This window comes from Struthio camelus, chromosome Z, assembly GCF_040807025.1.
Source record: "Struthio camelus isolate bStrCam1 chromosome Z, bStrCam1.hap1, whole genome shotgun sequence".
Classification (NCBI taxonomy): domain Eukaryota; kingdom Metazoa; phylum Chordata; class Aves; order Struthioniformes; family Struthionidae; genus Struthio; species Struthio camelus.
This window is the reverse complement of record NC_090982.1, coordinates 42341765-42355343: the sequence shown is the minus strand read 5'-3', so window position 1 is coordinate 42355343 and position 13579 is coordinate 42341765. Positions and strand designations below refer to the sequence as shown.

The following is a 13579-nucleotide window of genomic DNA, read 5'->3' as shown; positions in this document are numbered from 1 at the left end:
GCTCCCTAGTGCAGCAGTGCATTCAGGATACAGCAACCGGGAATGAATGTATTCGATAATGAACAAATGCATTTTTGATTGATGAATGTATTCGATAATGAACAAATGCATTTTTGATTGGAATGCAATTTTAATTATGTACTTTGGTACTGTGAGAACATTTTTCTTTCGTTCATTTATGTCCTTGCCTGATCCTGAAATTCTATTATCCTTATAAGGAAATATTCTTTAGGTACCACCTATCCTATCCAGCTACTCGCGGATAAAAGATGGAATAGCTTCCACCTCATCTGCTTCTGTATAAAACCCCCCTTCCCTCTTCCCCATCTTTGAGTTCTTCGTCTTATGCAATAGCTTTCAACGTTATTACAGTTTCTGCAATGTAGGCAGGCTGAGAAGGTTCAACCCTTCACATAAGGACATGGATTTTGCTTCTCTTAACTGAGCAGAAATGTTGTGGAATTTGGCCCACCACCGCTCACAACCTTATCAAAAAACTCAAGGGAGTGGGAGTAGATGTGGGTATGCTCACTCCCATGCAACGACATCTTGATCACTCCTACCATTTTCATCCCTGTGAAAAGAAAAAGAATCAACAGTAACATTGCTATTCAGACTATTCAGGATAGAGCCAGCTATCTTGCACATGCAAAGCGGACAGCTGCTGGGGACAGGCTGCCGCAGCCACCAGCACAATGAAGAGTCAGTGCGCGCAGATTGGCATCTACTGCTGTTCCCATTTCACCCATTTTGGCAGCAGCAGGACGACGCCTGGTGTCCCACAGCACTCTGCTCCCATCTCCATACCTCCCCTCTGTGGCCAAAACCTGGCCAGGTGCCTCCTCCTCAGTGCTTAGAGCAGTAAAATTCAACTCTGCTTCAAATTCAGTGAAGTGCAGCTCTGATTCAAGCTTACAAAGGAAAACTGAAGATTTCACAAAAAATTTTGCCCAGCCAACAGGTCAAGCATGACTGCGAGCAGCCTGCTCCTCACCTGGCAGGGATAACAGCTCTGCCAAGAGATCTAGCAGGCTCAGGCTGGATAAGGCTGCTTCACAGAGGAGAGAAAAGTCATCTCTGCTCTCAGGCTGCTCTTTGGAGCTGGGTTAGAAAATGACTTAAATGAATAGATAAAATGAATGTTTTATTATTGCTCTGTTCTGCAAAGGAAACCAGAAATAAAAATAGAGTTTGGGGTAGAGATAGTGGCACATTCTAGAAGCAAGATTTTTTTTAAAAAAAAAAAGATAATATCTGCCAAGATCTTCCCACAGGGGGTTTCATACACTGCTCTTCCTCTTCCTGAGGAGATTAGAAACAGTTTTTTAGGGGACTATCAAAAAAAATCATTCTTTCTATCCCAGTTACTGTAAGAATGAAAAAGGTTAGCAAGCCTAACAGGACAACAAAGAAAAAAGCATGGCATAAAGGAGAAATCTGTAAAGGGATGTGAGTGCAGGAAGCATTCACAATGCAAATGCTGCACAGCCTACTGAGGAACAGGCTGGCAGGAAAAATGAGTAATATAAGTTCAGCACAATGAGCTGTGTTCATAATAATTCCCCCAGGTAGACGTCAGGGAACGCAACAAACAAAACTTTACTCTGACACATTCCTCTGATGCACCATTTTAAGTTATTACCACTTTAAAAGCAAGCCCTATGAACGTTCTCAGACTAATCTCAGGCAATACAAAAAAAAAAAGCTATCCACAGACCGAGCTCTTAGCAGGATCAGTAAATTACTCAGTCAATTAGTTTTTATTCCCAGATTCTCCCCAAGTCTATCTGTGTACAAGGAACTTGCTCCCACAGTATCCGCAGCTTGGAAAATGCAGAGCTCACTCATTTAGTGTATGTGAACTACCTTGAGATGCCCAAGGCTTCTGTACTGTATTTTAAGTAAAAGATGTTACTAGCATGCAGCCAAAGGTATATAGTACGTATATCAATACTTCTATGACTAAGTGGAATTCTCAGATATTTGGCAATTGTTTGGATTGGATGTCATCACAGTGCTGACAGCCATAGGGATAGATTCTGACAAATCATTTCTTCAAATAGAAAGTCACTTACCTGCTCTATTAAACTGAGCTCTATTGCCCCATTCCTGAAGTTGAATTGGAGCTCTGCTGGAGCAGACTGCAAGTCAACGCTGAAAACTGCATCTTATGCTCCTTAAAACATCAGCATGAAATCACTGAAGTCTTTCTGCTGTGATTTCTCCATGTCTTTAATGGAAAAAATGGATAATAGCTGCAATATATTATGTGTAACTAATGGTATATAATACCTAGAGTAAAATACAGCACTATCACCCACTAACTCAGCATCAAGTGATATTCCTTGGCTTTTCTGCCCTTCATATTGTCTTTAAAAGCATAGACCATCAAATATTTTTGTTAACATTAAACAGATCAAAACCAAGAAAAGACTACCAAGTTTTAATTAAAAACTACTTCCTCCAATTGGCCATATAAATCCTAGACATACTAGGTTACGCTTGACTAACTTGATTACTTCTACTCAACATATTTTCAGCTTCATCCACATTGAGAGAGGTCCAAGGTGTACCTTTTTCTTCAAAGATGGAGGTTTTGGAGGAAACACGAGGTCTTGTGATTGGAACTTTTTCCATAATTACGCCATTTGTTTTCAGCTGAAAACCTGACAATGGTTTATATATATTTTTTCTTCCCCTTTCTCACACTGATTGCAGAGAGAGAAAAAAAAAAGTAGTTGAAAATCTACATCTGACCATCCTGACAGCTGCTCTCTGCAAGATTTTCCCATTTAAGATGGGCTATAAATTTTTTGGACAGTGCAATGTATAGTGTTACTCTTCATATTTCTTGAAGTAATACTGTTCTTAATTTTAAAGGAACTGAAGTTTTACAGTATATAAGGAAAAATGAAAACCTAAACTCCATGCAGAAACTACCATGCACTGTTTGAAAACTTAAATTCAACATAATTTTAAGTTTATCCAAGTGGTTCATTTTTTTTCCCCTCCTATTTAACATTTTCTAAAGAGTACAACATTTTATCCTATTATATCCTATTATATATTTTTTTCCCCTTATGTCAAAGTCTTGCATACCCTTCTGGACTTCCTTAAGGATAAGCCATTGGGCCCAACAAGTGCTTAAACCTTTGCCTGTGCATAAACACCATCAGGATTAGCATCTTAAAACACAAGTCATCCTAGGAAACATTCACATAGTTCTTCTGAACAGAATAGGAAAGCAGAACACAAACTGAAAGCATGCTACTAAGTAAAAAACACATTAAAAATGGGACTTTTTTTTTTCCTCCCCTAGTAAGCCTTGTCTTGCCAACATATAAGTTGAAAGATCAATTTGCTCTACAGGTTTACCTCGCTTTGACCTCATTATGCCGCCTTCTTCCTTAACTTCATCTCCATACTACAGCCTCCTCCTGCTTGTCCTCCAGCAAGCTTGCCCACTTGTCTCAGCTGGGCTCTGGTGGTGTCTCTATCTCCATCCAGACCAGCATGTGCCAGCACTGCTAGACCTCATGATAGGACTATGAAAGGTGGGGGAAGAGGCAGGAAATGGTCACGCCCCAAGGTAAATTAAAGCATAGGTTTCAAAGAGTAATTCAGGGACTCCAACTGGATGCAGCATCCTAACCTCCTCGTATGTGTTTATCACTGTCTCTTCATATGACAGTGGAAGTGACTGCAGTAAGACCACTTGCTTTATACAAGTGCCAAGGAGGCAATCGCAAGCACCTCAGTATTGCCATGACGCACACAACGTCACAAGCCACGATGGGCCTCTGTGGAAGTGATTTGCCTCTTCTAGAAGTAGCCCTGTTTATGAGCTGCAAAATGTTTTGAATCAGATGCCTGCTATTCGAATCTGTTACTTCTGGCAAAGGTTTTCAGCAGTACCTCAGGGAACAGCTTTGGACAAGCAGAGGAATTGTCTATAAAAGTTTACAAGAGGTCATTCCTTAAACATATACTGTGCTCTACTTGATTATTTTGTACATTTTCACTAATGCAGGACTCCCTCTCTATGGGCCTCACCTCATGAAGCCAGAAATTTGTTGAGTCTTTGGGGGGGGGGGGGGTTCCCCCTTCTTCCCTCCACTTAATCTTCTCTTGTAAACCTGGACTGCGAGGATCCTCAGCTATTTTGGCCAGCAGAACACGAACCCTTTGGAGGTCTGTTCCTTTTCACATTACTGGCAGAGTACGAGTTTAAAAAAGTCCGTTTGCCTATTTAACTCACTTGCATAGAGAGCATGACGAGCAATAACTGGGAACACTTTTCTGTCAACAAGGAGTTGCTCACAGATCACAGTCAACAACGAGCAACATGAGCAGCGTTAGAGCTAGTATAGAATTAAAATAGTCAGTGGATTCCTTAATCCACGGCATCTAACGAGCCTCATTTCCTAGATTCTCATTTTTACTTCTCCAAACAGCAAGTCCCAGTAAGAAGCAGGGACAGTCCCTAGCATTATCTTGTCCTTAGTATTATCTTGACATTCAGCAGCAGCCTTAACAGAACTTCCACACAAGTTTAGTGATATAAAGTCAGCAGGCAAAGAGCAATACTATTTATCTATATAAAAAGGAAAATTAAAGCTTTAGGAAGGCCCCTAATGTGAATTTCCTCACTGCTCATTCACAGCCTTATGATGCATCACCCACTATGAAAAATTCCTGCCCTGGAAAGGCTCCAGCCTCTAAAACAGGTATTAATGTCAGTAACCGAGACACAGTGGAAAAAACAAGTGCTGCAGGGTAGCTATGAAACAGAAGATTGGAAGAATAAATAAATAATAAGGTTAAGAAACCACCTTCATAACACATCAGAAATGACTAACAAGCTTTACAAAGAATCACTGAAGTCATTGACATTGTACACAAATCCTGCTGTATGAGAAGTTATGAGCTATTACATAAAGTGACCATTTAAATACCATATTCTTGTTTCTTCCCATATCACTATCAGTGAATTCTGGCATTCTCTTGTCATGCCCATCTACCTTTAGGGTACAGCTATTTTCTTTGCTTACTCATATCTCCCTGTAGAAGATCTGAAATTTCTGAGAGGGAGTGCAAAAGGTGCAGAACAGTGCCAGGAATGTAACATATGTATTCAGACACATACATCATTAATTTTTCTGTTGTAAATGGATTAATGCAGCAAGACAATCTTTTTTGTAGAAATATTTTAAATGGAAATGGGATACAGTACACAATCTTTTAAGAGTAAAAGAACAGACCTCCTGAATCAGTACAGCAGTTCTTCCAAGTCTTGACCCTGGCAAGTTTGAAATAAATAGAAGTTTTGTCATTGATTTCAAAGAAATGAAGATCAATCCTTTAATATAAATATTCTGAGTACAGTGAATATCTGAAGCTTCTTGGAAACACGCAAGAAATGCCATAATGCAGTATCAGAAAACAATTTGAATAAGTCAGCACATCCCTCAAGTATCAAATCCTCTCTCTTTCAACATGAGACTCTCTGCAAGAGGAAAGAGAGAAGGATCATGCCTCTGTAGAAAAAAGGCAAAAAGCACTTTTCACAAGATCAAAAACGGTTTCATTGGAGGACAACGTACTGTGTTATAAATATCTATTCTAGCCTCCAAAATCAGTAAATCCATTATGTTATTCAGAAACTATGCCCTTATTTCACAATTTTTGCAATACTTCTGCTCTGAAAACAAGGCACATAAAATCCCTTCCCCTCTCCTTCCTTTTCATAAAGCACAAAGCACGATTTCATTCTCCGTCTTTCATTGAACCTAACACGTGCTTCGTCAGATGCATTTCATCTACTATTTAGTCTAATTTTAAGTTCCTTTTAATAACTCTTGTTCTAGAAATAGAATTCTGCATTACACTTCACTCTTTGAAAGCAGAGCTTCAAAAGGAGAGTCATGTACAGGCACCAGGATAAGAGCATTTCAAAGCATCCCAGCCAAAAACCGATTCTGGACCAGTCTTCTAGAATTGGTCATTCCTCCCAGCATCTATATTTCTGACACCGCATCATCTTCCCCATGAGGCTGAGACTGATAAATATGCTGGAAAAGGTCATGTCATCCCCCTGCTGAAGGGATATTACAAAAGGCCACAAGTAATAAGTTGTGCAGGAAAAAATCTACTCGCTACATCTTAACACTCTCACAGTCGTTATTTGCAGAAAGGTGAAATTGCTTGCTGGAACATAATGCCTCTGCCTAGCTAATATTTTCAGTACCTTCCTTTGCAAAAGTCTGTTACTGAGATTTACCACTTGGGAGGAGGCACTTTTATTCTTCTATTGTTATGTTATTTTTTTTTTTTTTTTTTTTTTACAATTACAGAAAAGAGGAAGAAAATCTGCAGAATGTGTAATATGGGTCCATTTCAATACAACACTTATCTGACTTTCCCAAGAACAAAACATGCATACAGCATTAGTGACAAGCTCTTACATTTTTTATTTCTAGAGACTGACAACCTTTTTAGCATATGAGATATCACAAATAGCATGGCTTTTGTTTTGTCAACAGCTTTAAACTGTTCATTTAACATTTCATTGCAACTTTATCACAGAATGGGAAACAAAACAAAACACAACTGAAATCTCCCCTTTCTCTACTTTCTATTTCTGGTCAGCTACCACAAAATAAAACCAGACAGATGTATCTGTTTGGTGTAAGAGTTAATTCCAGAAATGAGTCCAATAAATGCTTTCAAAGCATTTATCTCTTAAATAAGACAGGGATATTGGAAACTCGTCTTGGATACAGACTGTCTTTTTATGGTAGAAAGCGTATCTAGAAACAAAGTGTATGGAACATCAGCTTATGTCACAAGATAAAGCAACGGGAATATTTGTTTTGGCAGAACTCATAGGGAAACTGTTACTGTTTTGAAGGAAATTTTTATAGACAAAAATAAGGTTTGGCTCATTAATAAAGTAAACTAAACTTGAACAGCAAGCAACCCAGGAAGTTACGTTCCCTATATTAGTCTTTTTTGCTGTTGTTTTTCCACTCAGTAGCACAGATCATTTTAAACGATAACCAGCAGTCGAGCCACAAGAAAGCTCCTGATAAACAGCAGCTTTAGGAGGGCTGGAAACTTTAGCAGAAACATACTCTGCTGCTATAAGTTTTCAAATGCAAATGAGATCAGATCTGAGCATCTGGCTACAATAGTGCCCCCACCTGATACACCTGTTTGTATCAGTTATTCCTGCGTGCTGACATTATAAAAACACTAAAACTGAGTCGTATCAAGCTATTTAGGACTTGTGCTTCTGGTAGATTGGACCTACAGTTCATCCCTTGGAAAACCTATGACACACACACAACTTTCACCTAAATGTCAGAAAAGACCAGATCACAGCATATGTGAAGATCAGCCTAGACTTGTTTGCTACCCTATCTAAAGGTCTCTACTAGAAAGAAATCAGCTTAGAAGCAGAGCATAGCTGATAGACACTGCACAGAAACCTAACCCCACCAGTCATGTCAGGACAGGCTGAGCAGTTAGGTTATATTCTAGGGGAAGGAGGTGGTGGTGGAGGCTGTTTTCTGAAGGAGACTTTGTTTTACCATTAGCCAGGAGAGTGTATGAACACAAGCGCCAAGTTCAGGGAAAGGGGAACACTTGAAGGAAGATTTACTGAAAGTAAGTTTCATAAATTTGCTACAACATTACATATGTGCTCTTTTGTGTTCATCTTCAACAGGCATTTCAAGTAAAAGCATTTATTCTGCTAGCAGTATCTGCTAAGAAAAACATCTAAAACAGATACAAAAAACCCCTGCCCCCCTCACCCCCCAAACCACACACACCACAGTGGGAAGCAAGTGGGGATGTGGGAATCTGTAAGCGCACTTGTGCGAGACATACCTGGCCATAAGGCTGAATGTCCATTCAGTGATGGAACAGGCATTTCTCAGCCTCCACTGTGAGCTCTTACATGTCCTGGAGAGGAACCAGGCTCTCTTTTGGCCCAAAGAAAGGTTTAAGCCAGGCTGCAGGTAGTAGCCAGGCTGTTCTTGGCACTATCACATGACATGGAGCCTACTTTGCTCTTGGGCAGTGCTAACAAGGATGGAGGGCAAAAGCTATAGTTTCCTGACATCCTGGTGCATCCACCCTTAAAATGTAGGCTTTGGTTCACGTAGCTGCTAGGAGCACACTCCACACGCTTCTGGTATCTACCTGTACAGTAGTCTCCCATATCTGACCTAATTACATACCTCAGAGCTGGGGTGGCTGATGCCTGCTCCTCACACCTGTGCTCTCCTGAAAGGATCCCATAAGTCTCACTTAAAACCCATTTATGCTGCTAAAGTATCACCTAAAGGCACAGGCATAACTGAGATCCAAGGTCAGGAGGCATCTTTCACTGCAAGACAAAAGGAAACCAAGAGGGATTTAGCTACTATCATTCTCCTAACAGTAAATACTGTTCTTCAGAAAACAGATTAAGAAAAAGTCCATTTGTTTTGTTTTGTTTGTTTGTTTTGGTGAGTTTCAATGTAATTAGGAATACAGGCATATTTTCACTTGCTACCTGAGGGAGAAAAAGCATCACCTGCCATTTTGGAAGTTGTACAGTTGAAGGGTTGGCTGCTCCAAGCATTTAATCAAAAGCTAGAATTCCCCAGCTGGCTGTTGCACCTTATTAAAGGTGAAAATGTTTTAAATAGCTATGATTCAGGCTATGTAATTTCTTTTACAGAAGAAGTCAGATCAGCTGTAGCTTGTGGTTTCCTAACCACTTAAAGCAAGTGGCTGAAACAGCCATCTTCTCCATAGCACTAATAATCCAGCTGACAATGCCGCTCTATAAAGCTTCTGGTCAGTAAGGGAAAACAGAGTCATGGACTAATGGTCGAGCTGTGCTTTGATTTCTCCTTATTCACATTGCCTTGCAGACTTAAAATATACATCAGGTATATTTATTTATATATAGACTAGAGTGTTAGTCAGGTGGAAGCTGTTTGGAGACCACTTAAACCAAGCTGGTAAGATTAAAAGCATTGCCAAGATGAAAAAAAATATTCTGATTGCCTGTCAGCATCAATGATACTCCAAGCACAACAAGTCAGAACATTAGCCTCTTGATAAACAGAAAACAAAACACATTAAAGAAAACAAAAGCATGCCCCCCAAAAGCCCAGAAGTTACCTAGCAATTTTCAAGTCAGTCAAAAAAAGAATCTGAACAGGCATCAAATGGCAAACATTTTTCCAACCTTTGAATTAATTCTGGGTACCACTCCATAATCATACCCAGAATTAATTCAAAGATCAGAAGGGATGCTTGAGATGTTTGGATGAAAGCAGGCATCCACTCCATTATGACTTTTCCTTTTAGCACACAGCTAACAAAGTACAGCCTTTCCCCTTGCAAAGAAGCAAAAGCAGTGTTATTTATAGGTTGCTTTCTGCTCTCAGTGCAATGGAATACTTCAGGTGCCACCTCCTGGCTACTCAACCCTACTGCACAGCACCAGCTCTATTTCCTGCCTGTCTTCCCAAATCCTGTAAATACAGGCAAAATAGGTTTTCCTTTAAATCTTATCTTTGCCCTAATCCAAATAGGTGGCTTAGTAGCTCTAAGTTCTTTTTTTTTTTTTTTTTTAAAGCAGTAGTCAAGAGTGATAAAACACATTATACTCTTATGCCTTGATCCTAGTTCGCGAGTAAAAGACTAGAAAAGACTAGGAAACTAGATGCAACACAGAAGCAACATGACTGGTCCAGGGAAGGATGGGGAAAGATATCCCAGACCCATCTTCCTGACTAAGCAGTAGTATGGGTTTAAGAGGATCTCTGTTCTGTCCATACCTGCCAAGTCCTGTGAAACATAGCCTTCACAGGGAAGAACAAGAAGGTAAAAGTAAAAGTACTTGAGGATCAGCAACAGTTCATCAGGGACATGTAGTAAAACTGGTCATTAAATAACAGATCAAATATAGGTCTGTAGAAAGGAAGAAAAGGATATTCACTAACATTAATATGCATTTCTGCATTTGATTACCATCTTGATATCAGCTAGATCATAAGTCAAGAGTTAGCCTGGTCCTGGGTGATGCTTGACCATTGGTAAGAACAAAGTCAGTATCTCCGAGTGACCAATGCATTACAGCACAGGAGTTGCAGCCTTGGAAATTCTGTGTTTTGTTCAAATGAGGCTAATACCTTAAGATAGACAGAAGACAAGAGAATTTGGGGCATCTTAGGGTAGAAACTTCAAGTAAGGCTGCTGCATCTATCTGCCCACACAGAACGAAAAAGAAAATGCCTTTGATAAAAACCAGTGTTTCACACTGGTAACTCAGGCTAAATTTGGGATTCTACTCAGAGAACTAAAATAAGGAAAAAATATCCTAGACCTATTAGATATTAAGATACTGTTTTTATCTCAGCATATGCCTGTGCTACAAGTCATCAGAAACTGGGAGAGCATGCCAACATACCTCTACATGCAGTCAACCTCATTTGACCCTGTCAGGCAAGGCAGGTGGACATTTAATCAAACCAAGGAGTCATGCTTAGTTAAAAATGGGCCCCTTACAGAGAGGCAAGTCACAGGTACAGCTATGCCTGTAACCACAGCCAGCAGTAATATACAGTTTCTCTTATCACCGACTTGCTTGCTTGCAGTTAGTTCAGGAACAAAACTACTGCCTCTCCCCATTGTTGTTTAGCTCACAGTGCCTTCAGCAGTTTGGGATGTTCTGATATGGTGAAACAAGTATCACATTCCCAGGAAGCCTGAATTCTTCAGACAAGGCCACGGCTGGATGTTCTATTCAAAGCTCCATTCATGGACGACAAGGCCAGATAAGCAGAGCAGTAGACTTAATCCCTGGGTTTATACAGAAGCAGCATTATTTCATTGCACCATAACGTATCACATTTACTTTCAGGCAAACAAGAGAACAGTGTCTTAAGTATACCTTAAAAAAAAAAAAGTACTAAAGCAACACAGCAGAGTATGGTAAAAATTGCTTATATAGTTGAAGTTTGCTTTTTACTCCCATAATCTCCCTGTACATTCTCAGTAATTTTTTTCTTCAGTAATTCTTTTCTTCTTTTTCAAAGTATGGCATTGATATATCCAGGTGCTCTGGACAGGAGCAATTGTCTTCTTGTAGACAAGGTTGTAGCTCTCTGGCCTAGAAGCATAAAGATTACCAAAATATTAACATTTTCTCCCAAAATAATAAGATTAACTAGAAAGACACCAGAAAAAGATAGGGAAGTCTATATATATCTATATAATACAAAATCAGAAAAGCAAGATTAGGTTGTTTAGCTGATTTATGATTCCTCCCTAAAGGGATCTAGCTGCCTTACCATCAGGTTCTTGGAGTAGGCCAGATTTGCCTCCTTTCACCTCCAAACCTCAGTTCGGTTCTCTGTGAACCTGCTAAGACAATTTCCCAATTCTGTGCTTTGTCATACTGCAGGACAGCAAATTCCCTCCTTGCATTGAATACCTCTGCTCAAAATACAAGAGCACGCTAACCTCACGCGCTCTGACCTTGCTAACATTAAGTACTACACATTGCTCGTAACTCGAAAGGAAGTTTGCTGGGTTTTTCCTACATGGTCTGGTATTTCTTCCCCATTGGGCCACGTTCATAGACTTCCCTCCCAGCCTTGACACCAATTTGCCCATTTCAGCTTCCAGCTGAGTTCTTCCTCCAAGCACTGCCACCTTCTCCCATCATTTAATAAAGGCAATTTTGCTCATCATCCCTCCCCTCCTCCCAGTTGCAACGCTCCCTTCTCTTACCAGCAGGCTCATTTCCTGTGGGCACCTTGAAATGCATGTGCTCATTAGATCAAAGTATGCCAACTGTTTTATTAAGATGACTGGTATACTCCTGATAAGAAAAATTCTCCATACAAATAACTTAAGGCAAAGCACTGTATACAAATACACACAGACTGTATGACACATTCTTAATACAGCAATTGCAAACACCTCTACATCTCACTTTTGCGACTAAGACTGCCTAATTTTCAGCAGTACTAAGGACCTAACTCCTGAAAAAAATTTTCAAAGTAATTTTGTAAGATGGGCATTAGACTCACTTGGCCCCAGCATACACTACATATGTTTGTACATAAGCCACAGCCACTCTTGCAAGCAGTTTGAGATTATTCTTGATGAAGTGCATTGTGTAAATAATTTATTACTTACTTACAATCTGTATCACTGTTAAACCTAGATCTCACACAATATTTGATAAGTTTAGGGGGCTGTGATAATTTTCTTACAAGCTATAACTTTCTTTTAAAAAATTCCCTCAAATTATTTAGTTGGTCTTTGATATCTTGGAAATACAGGCAAAATTAAGTTAACCCAATTTCCCACCCCCCCACCTCGCTTCACCCAGCATTTCAGTCATTTACTCATTACTAAGATGAAGCATTGTTAACAGGAGAAAAAAGCCTTCCATTCTGGGTGGGCATAAGGAGCTCAGTGAAAGCCACAGTGCCTTTTTATTTTGGGCCTGACCTTGCTTTCAATTCCTTCTGCTCTTCATCTGCGCTTCACTCCAGCAATGTCACTAAGGAAGCGAGACAGATGTCAGCTGGCTGCTGGGGGGAAAATAAAACCCAAGGACACAGGTGCAATGTCTACGGAAACTCTGTTAAGACCCAAAAGTTCTTGAGGATTTTCCTTCTTCCCTCTAGCTGCACAAGAAGTTTAACACATTTCACATAGGATCTTGTCCCTTTCTCCTCACCTCCCAGAAAATTGTGGTTGCTTCCTTTCTGTTAAAGCTCTTTGCAATGTGCAAATTCAAAGGAGGAGAAAAGTATTTTACTGCAGTTTCCCAAGTATACCAAATGGCTTTCTTTCATCTGTACTTCACTTGTGGATAACAGCAGTGCTTTGTAATACTGGAGAAGAAGTCTCACCATTAAGGCTCTCACATACAAACATAGTAGTGCTCTTCCCAAGAAAACAATGCAAGAAAAACAGGAGCACGAGTTAAAGGAAACAGTTTAACACAGCTACAGGCTTAAATATGCACACAAGTTATTTTTCTGCTTTATCATCCAGATCTGCGAGTTTACAGTTCAGGATTTGTTACGTCACCTTGAAGGATTCACAGCTACACAGCATCAGTTAAAGGGAGAGCAAAGCTCTCAAGCTATAGGCAGTAACTTGGTCTCAGCTTGCCTCATTTCAGAAATGCAGTTTCTTTGCAAAAACTGGAGCGTTGGACTCAAATTCATTAGACTTTTGTCTCTGAGATGCTCATCAAGATGCACAGCATGAATTTTAGTACTTTTCCACATTCCATATGGGTTAACATTGGTTTCTGAACAGCAATTTAAAGTAGCAAGGCTGGAAGGAGGATAAGGAGAGTAAAATGCCATTAAAAAGACTCTCATTGACTTCTGCCAAAGTGAAACTGCTGACTGTCCATTAATTCACCCATTGTCTTTCCAGATATCCAAGACTGAGTAAGCAAAGGAAGAGTAAACAAAAGAGTGCTTCAGAATCTTCTCCCTTTATTCTTGTATTTCTTGCTCAAATTAGAGCGTAGGAAATAAAT

The 13579-nt window shown here is 39.8% G+C and overlaps 1 protein-coding gene across 4 annotated transcripts in view; it reads right to left on the bottom strand.

Moving 5' to 3' along the window:
- Positions 1-2075: 2075 nt before the first annotated feature.
- The window catches only part of LOC138064505 (tRNA-uridine aminocarboxypropyltransferase 2-like), a 121260-nt gene continuing 109756 nt past the window's right edge, over positions 2076-13579 (bottom strand). Inside the window, exons 7-8 of one of the 4 annotated variants that reach the window (XR_011137769.1) lie at positions 8247-8395; positions 2076-2230 (exon numbers count right to left, since the gene is read on the bottom strand). Coding sequence is in view for 1 of the 4 variants with exons in the window: in XM_068927383.1 (XP_068783484.1) it covers positions 12578-12580 (3 nt within the window). In the remaining 3 variants the exon portion in view is untranslated. Of the gene's footprint in view, positions 2231-8246; positions 8396-11025; positions 11177-12485; positions 12581-13579 lie in introns of those variants that run through there. The other 3 variants (XR_011137767.1, XR_011137768.1, XM_068927383.1) reach the window with 3 other exon arrangements.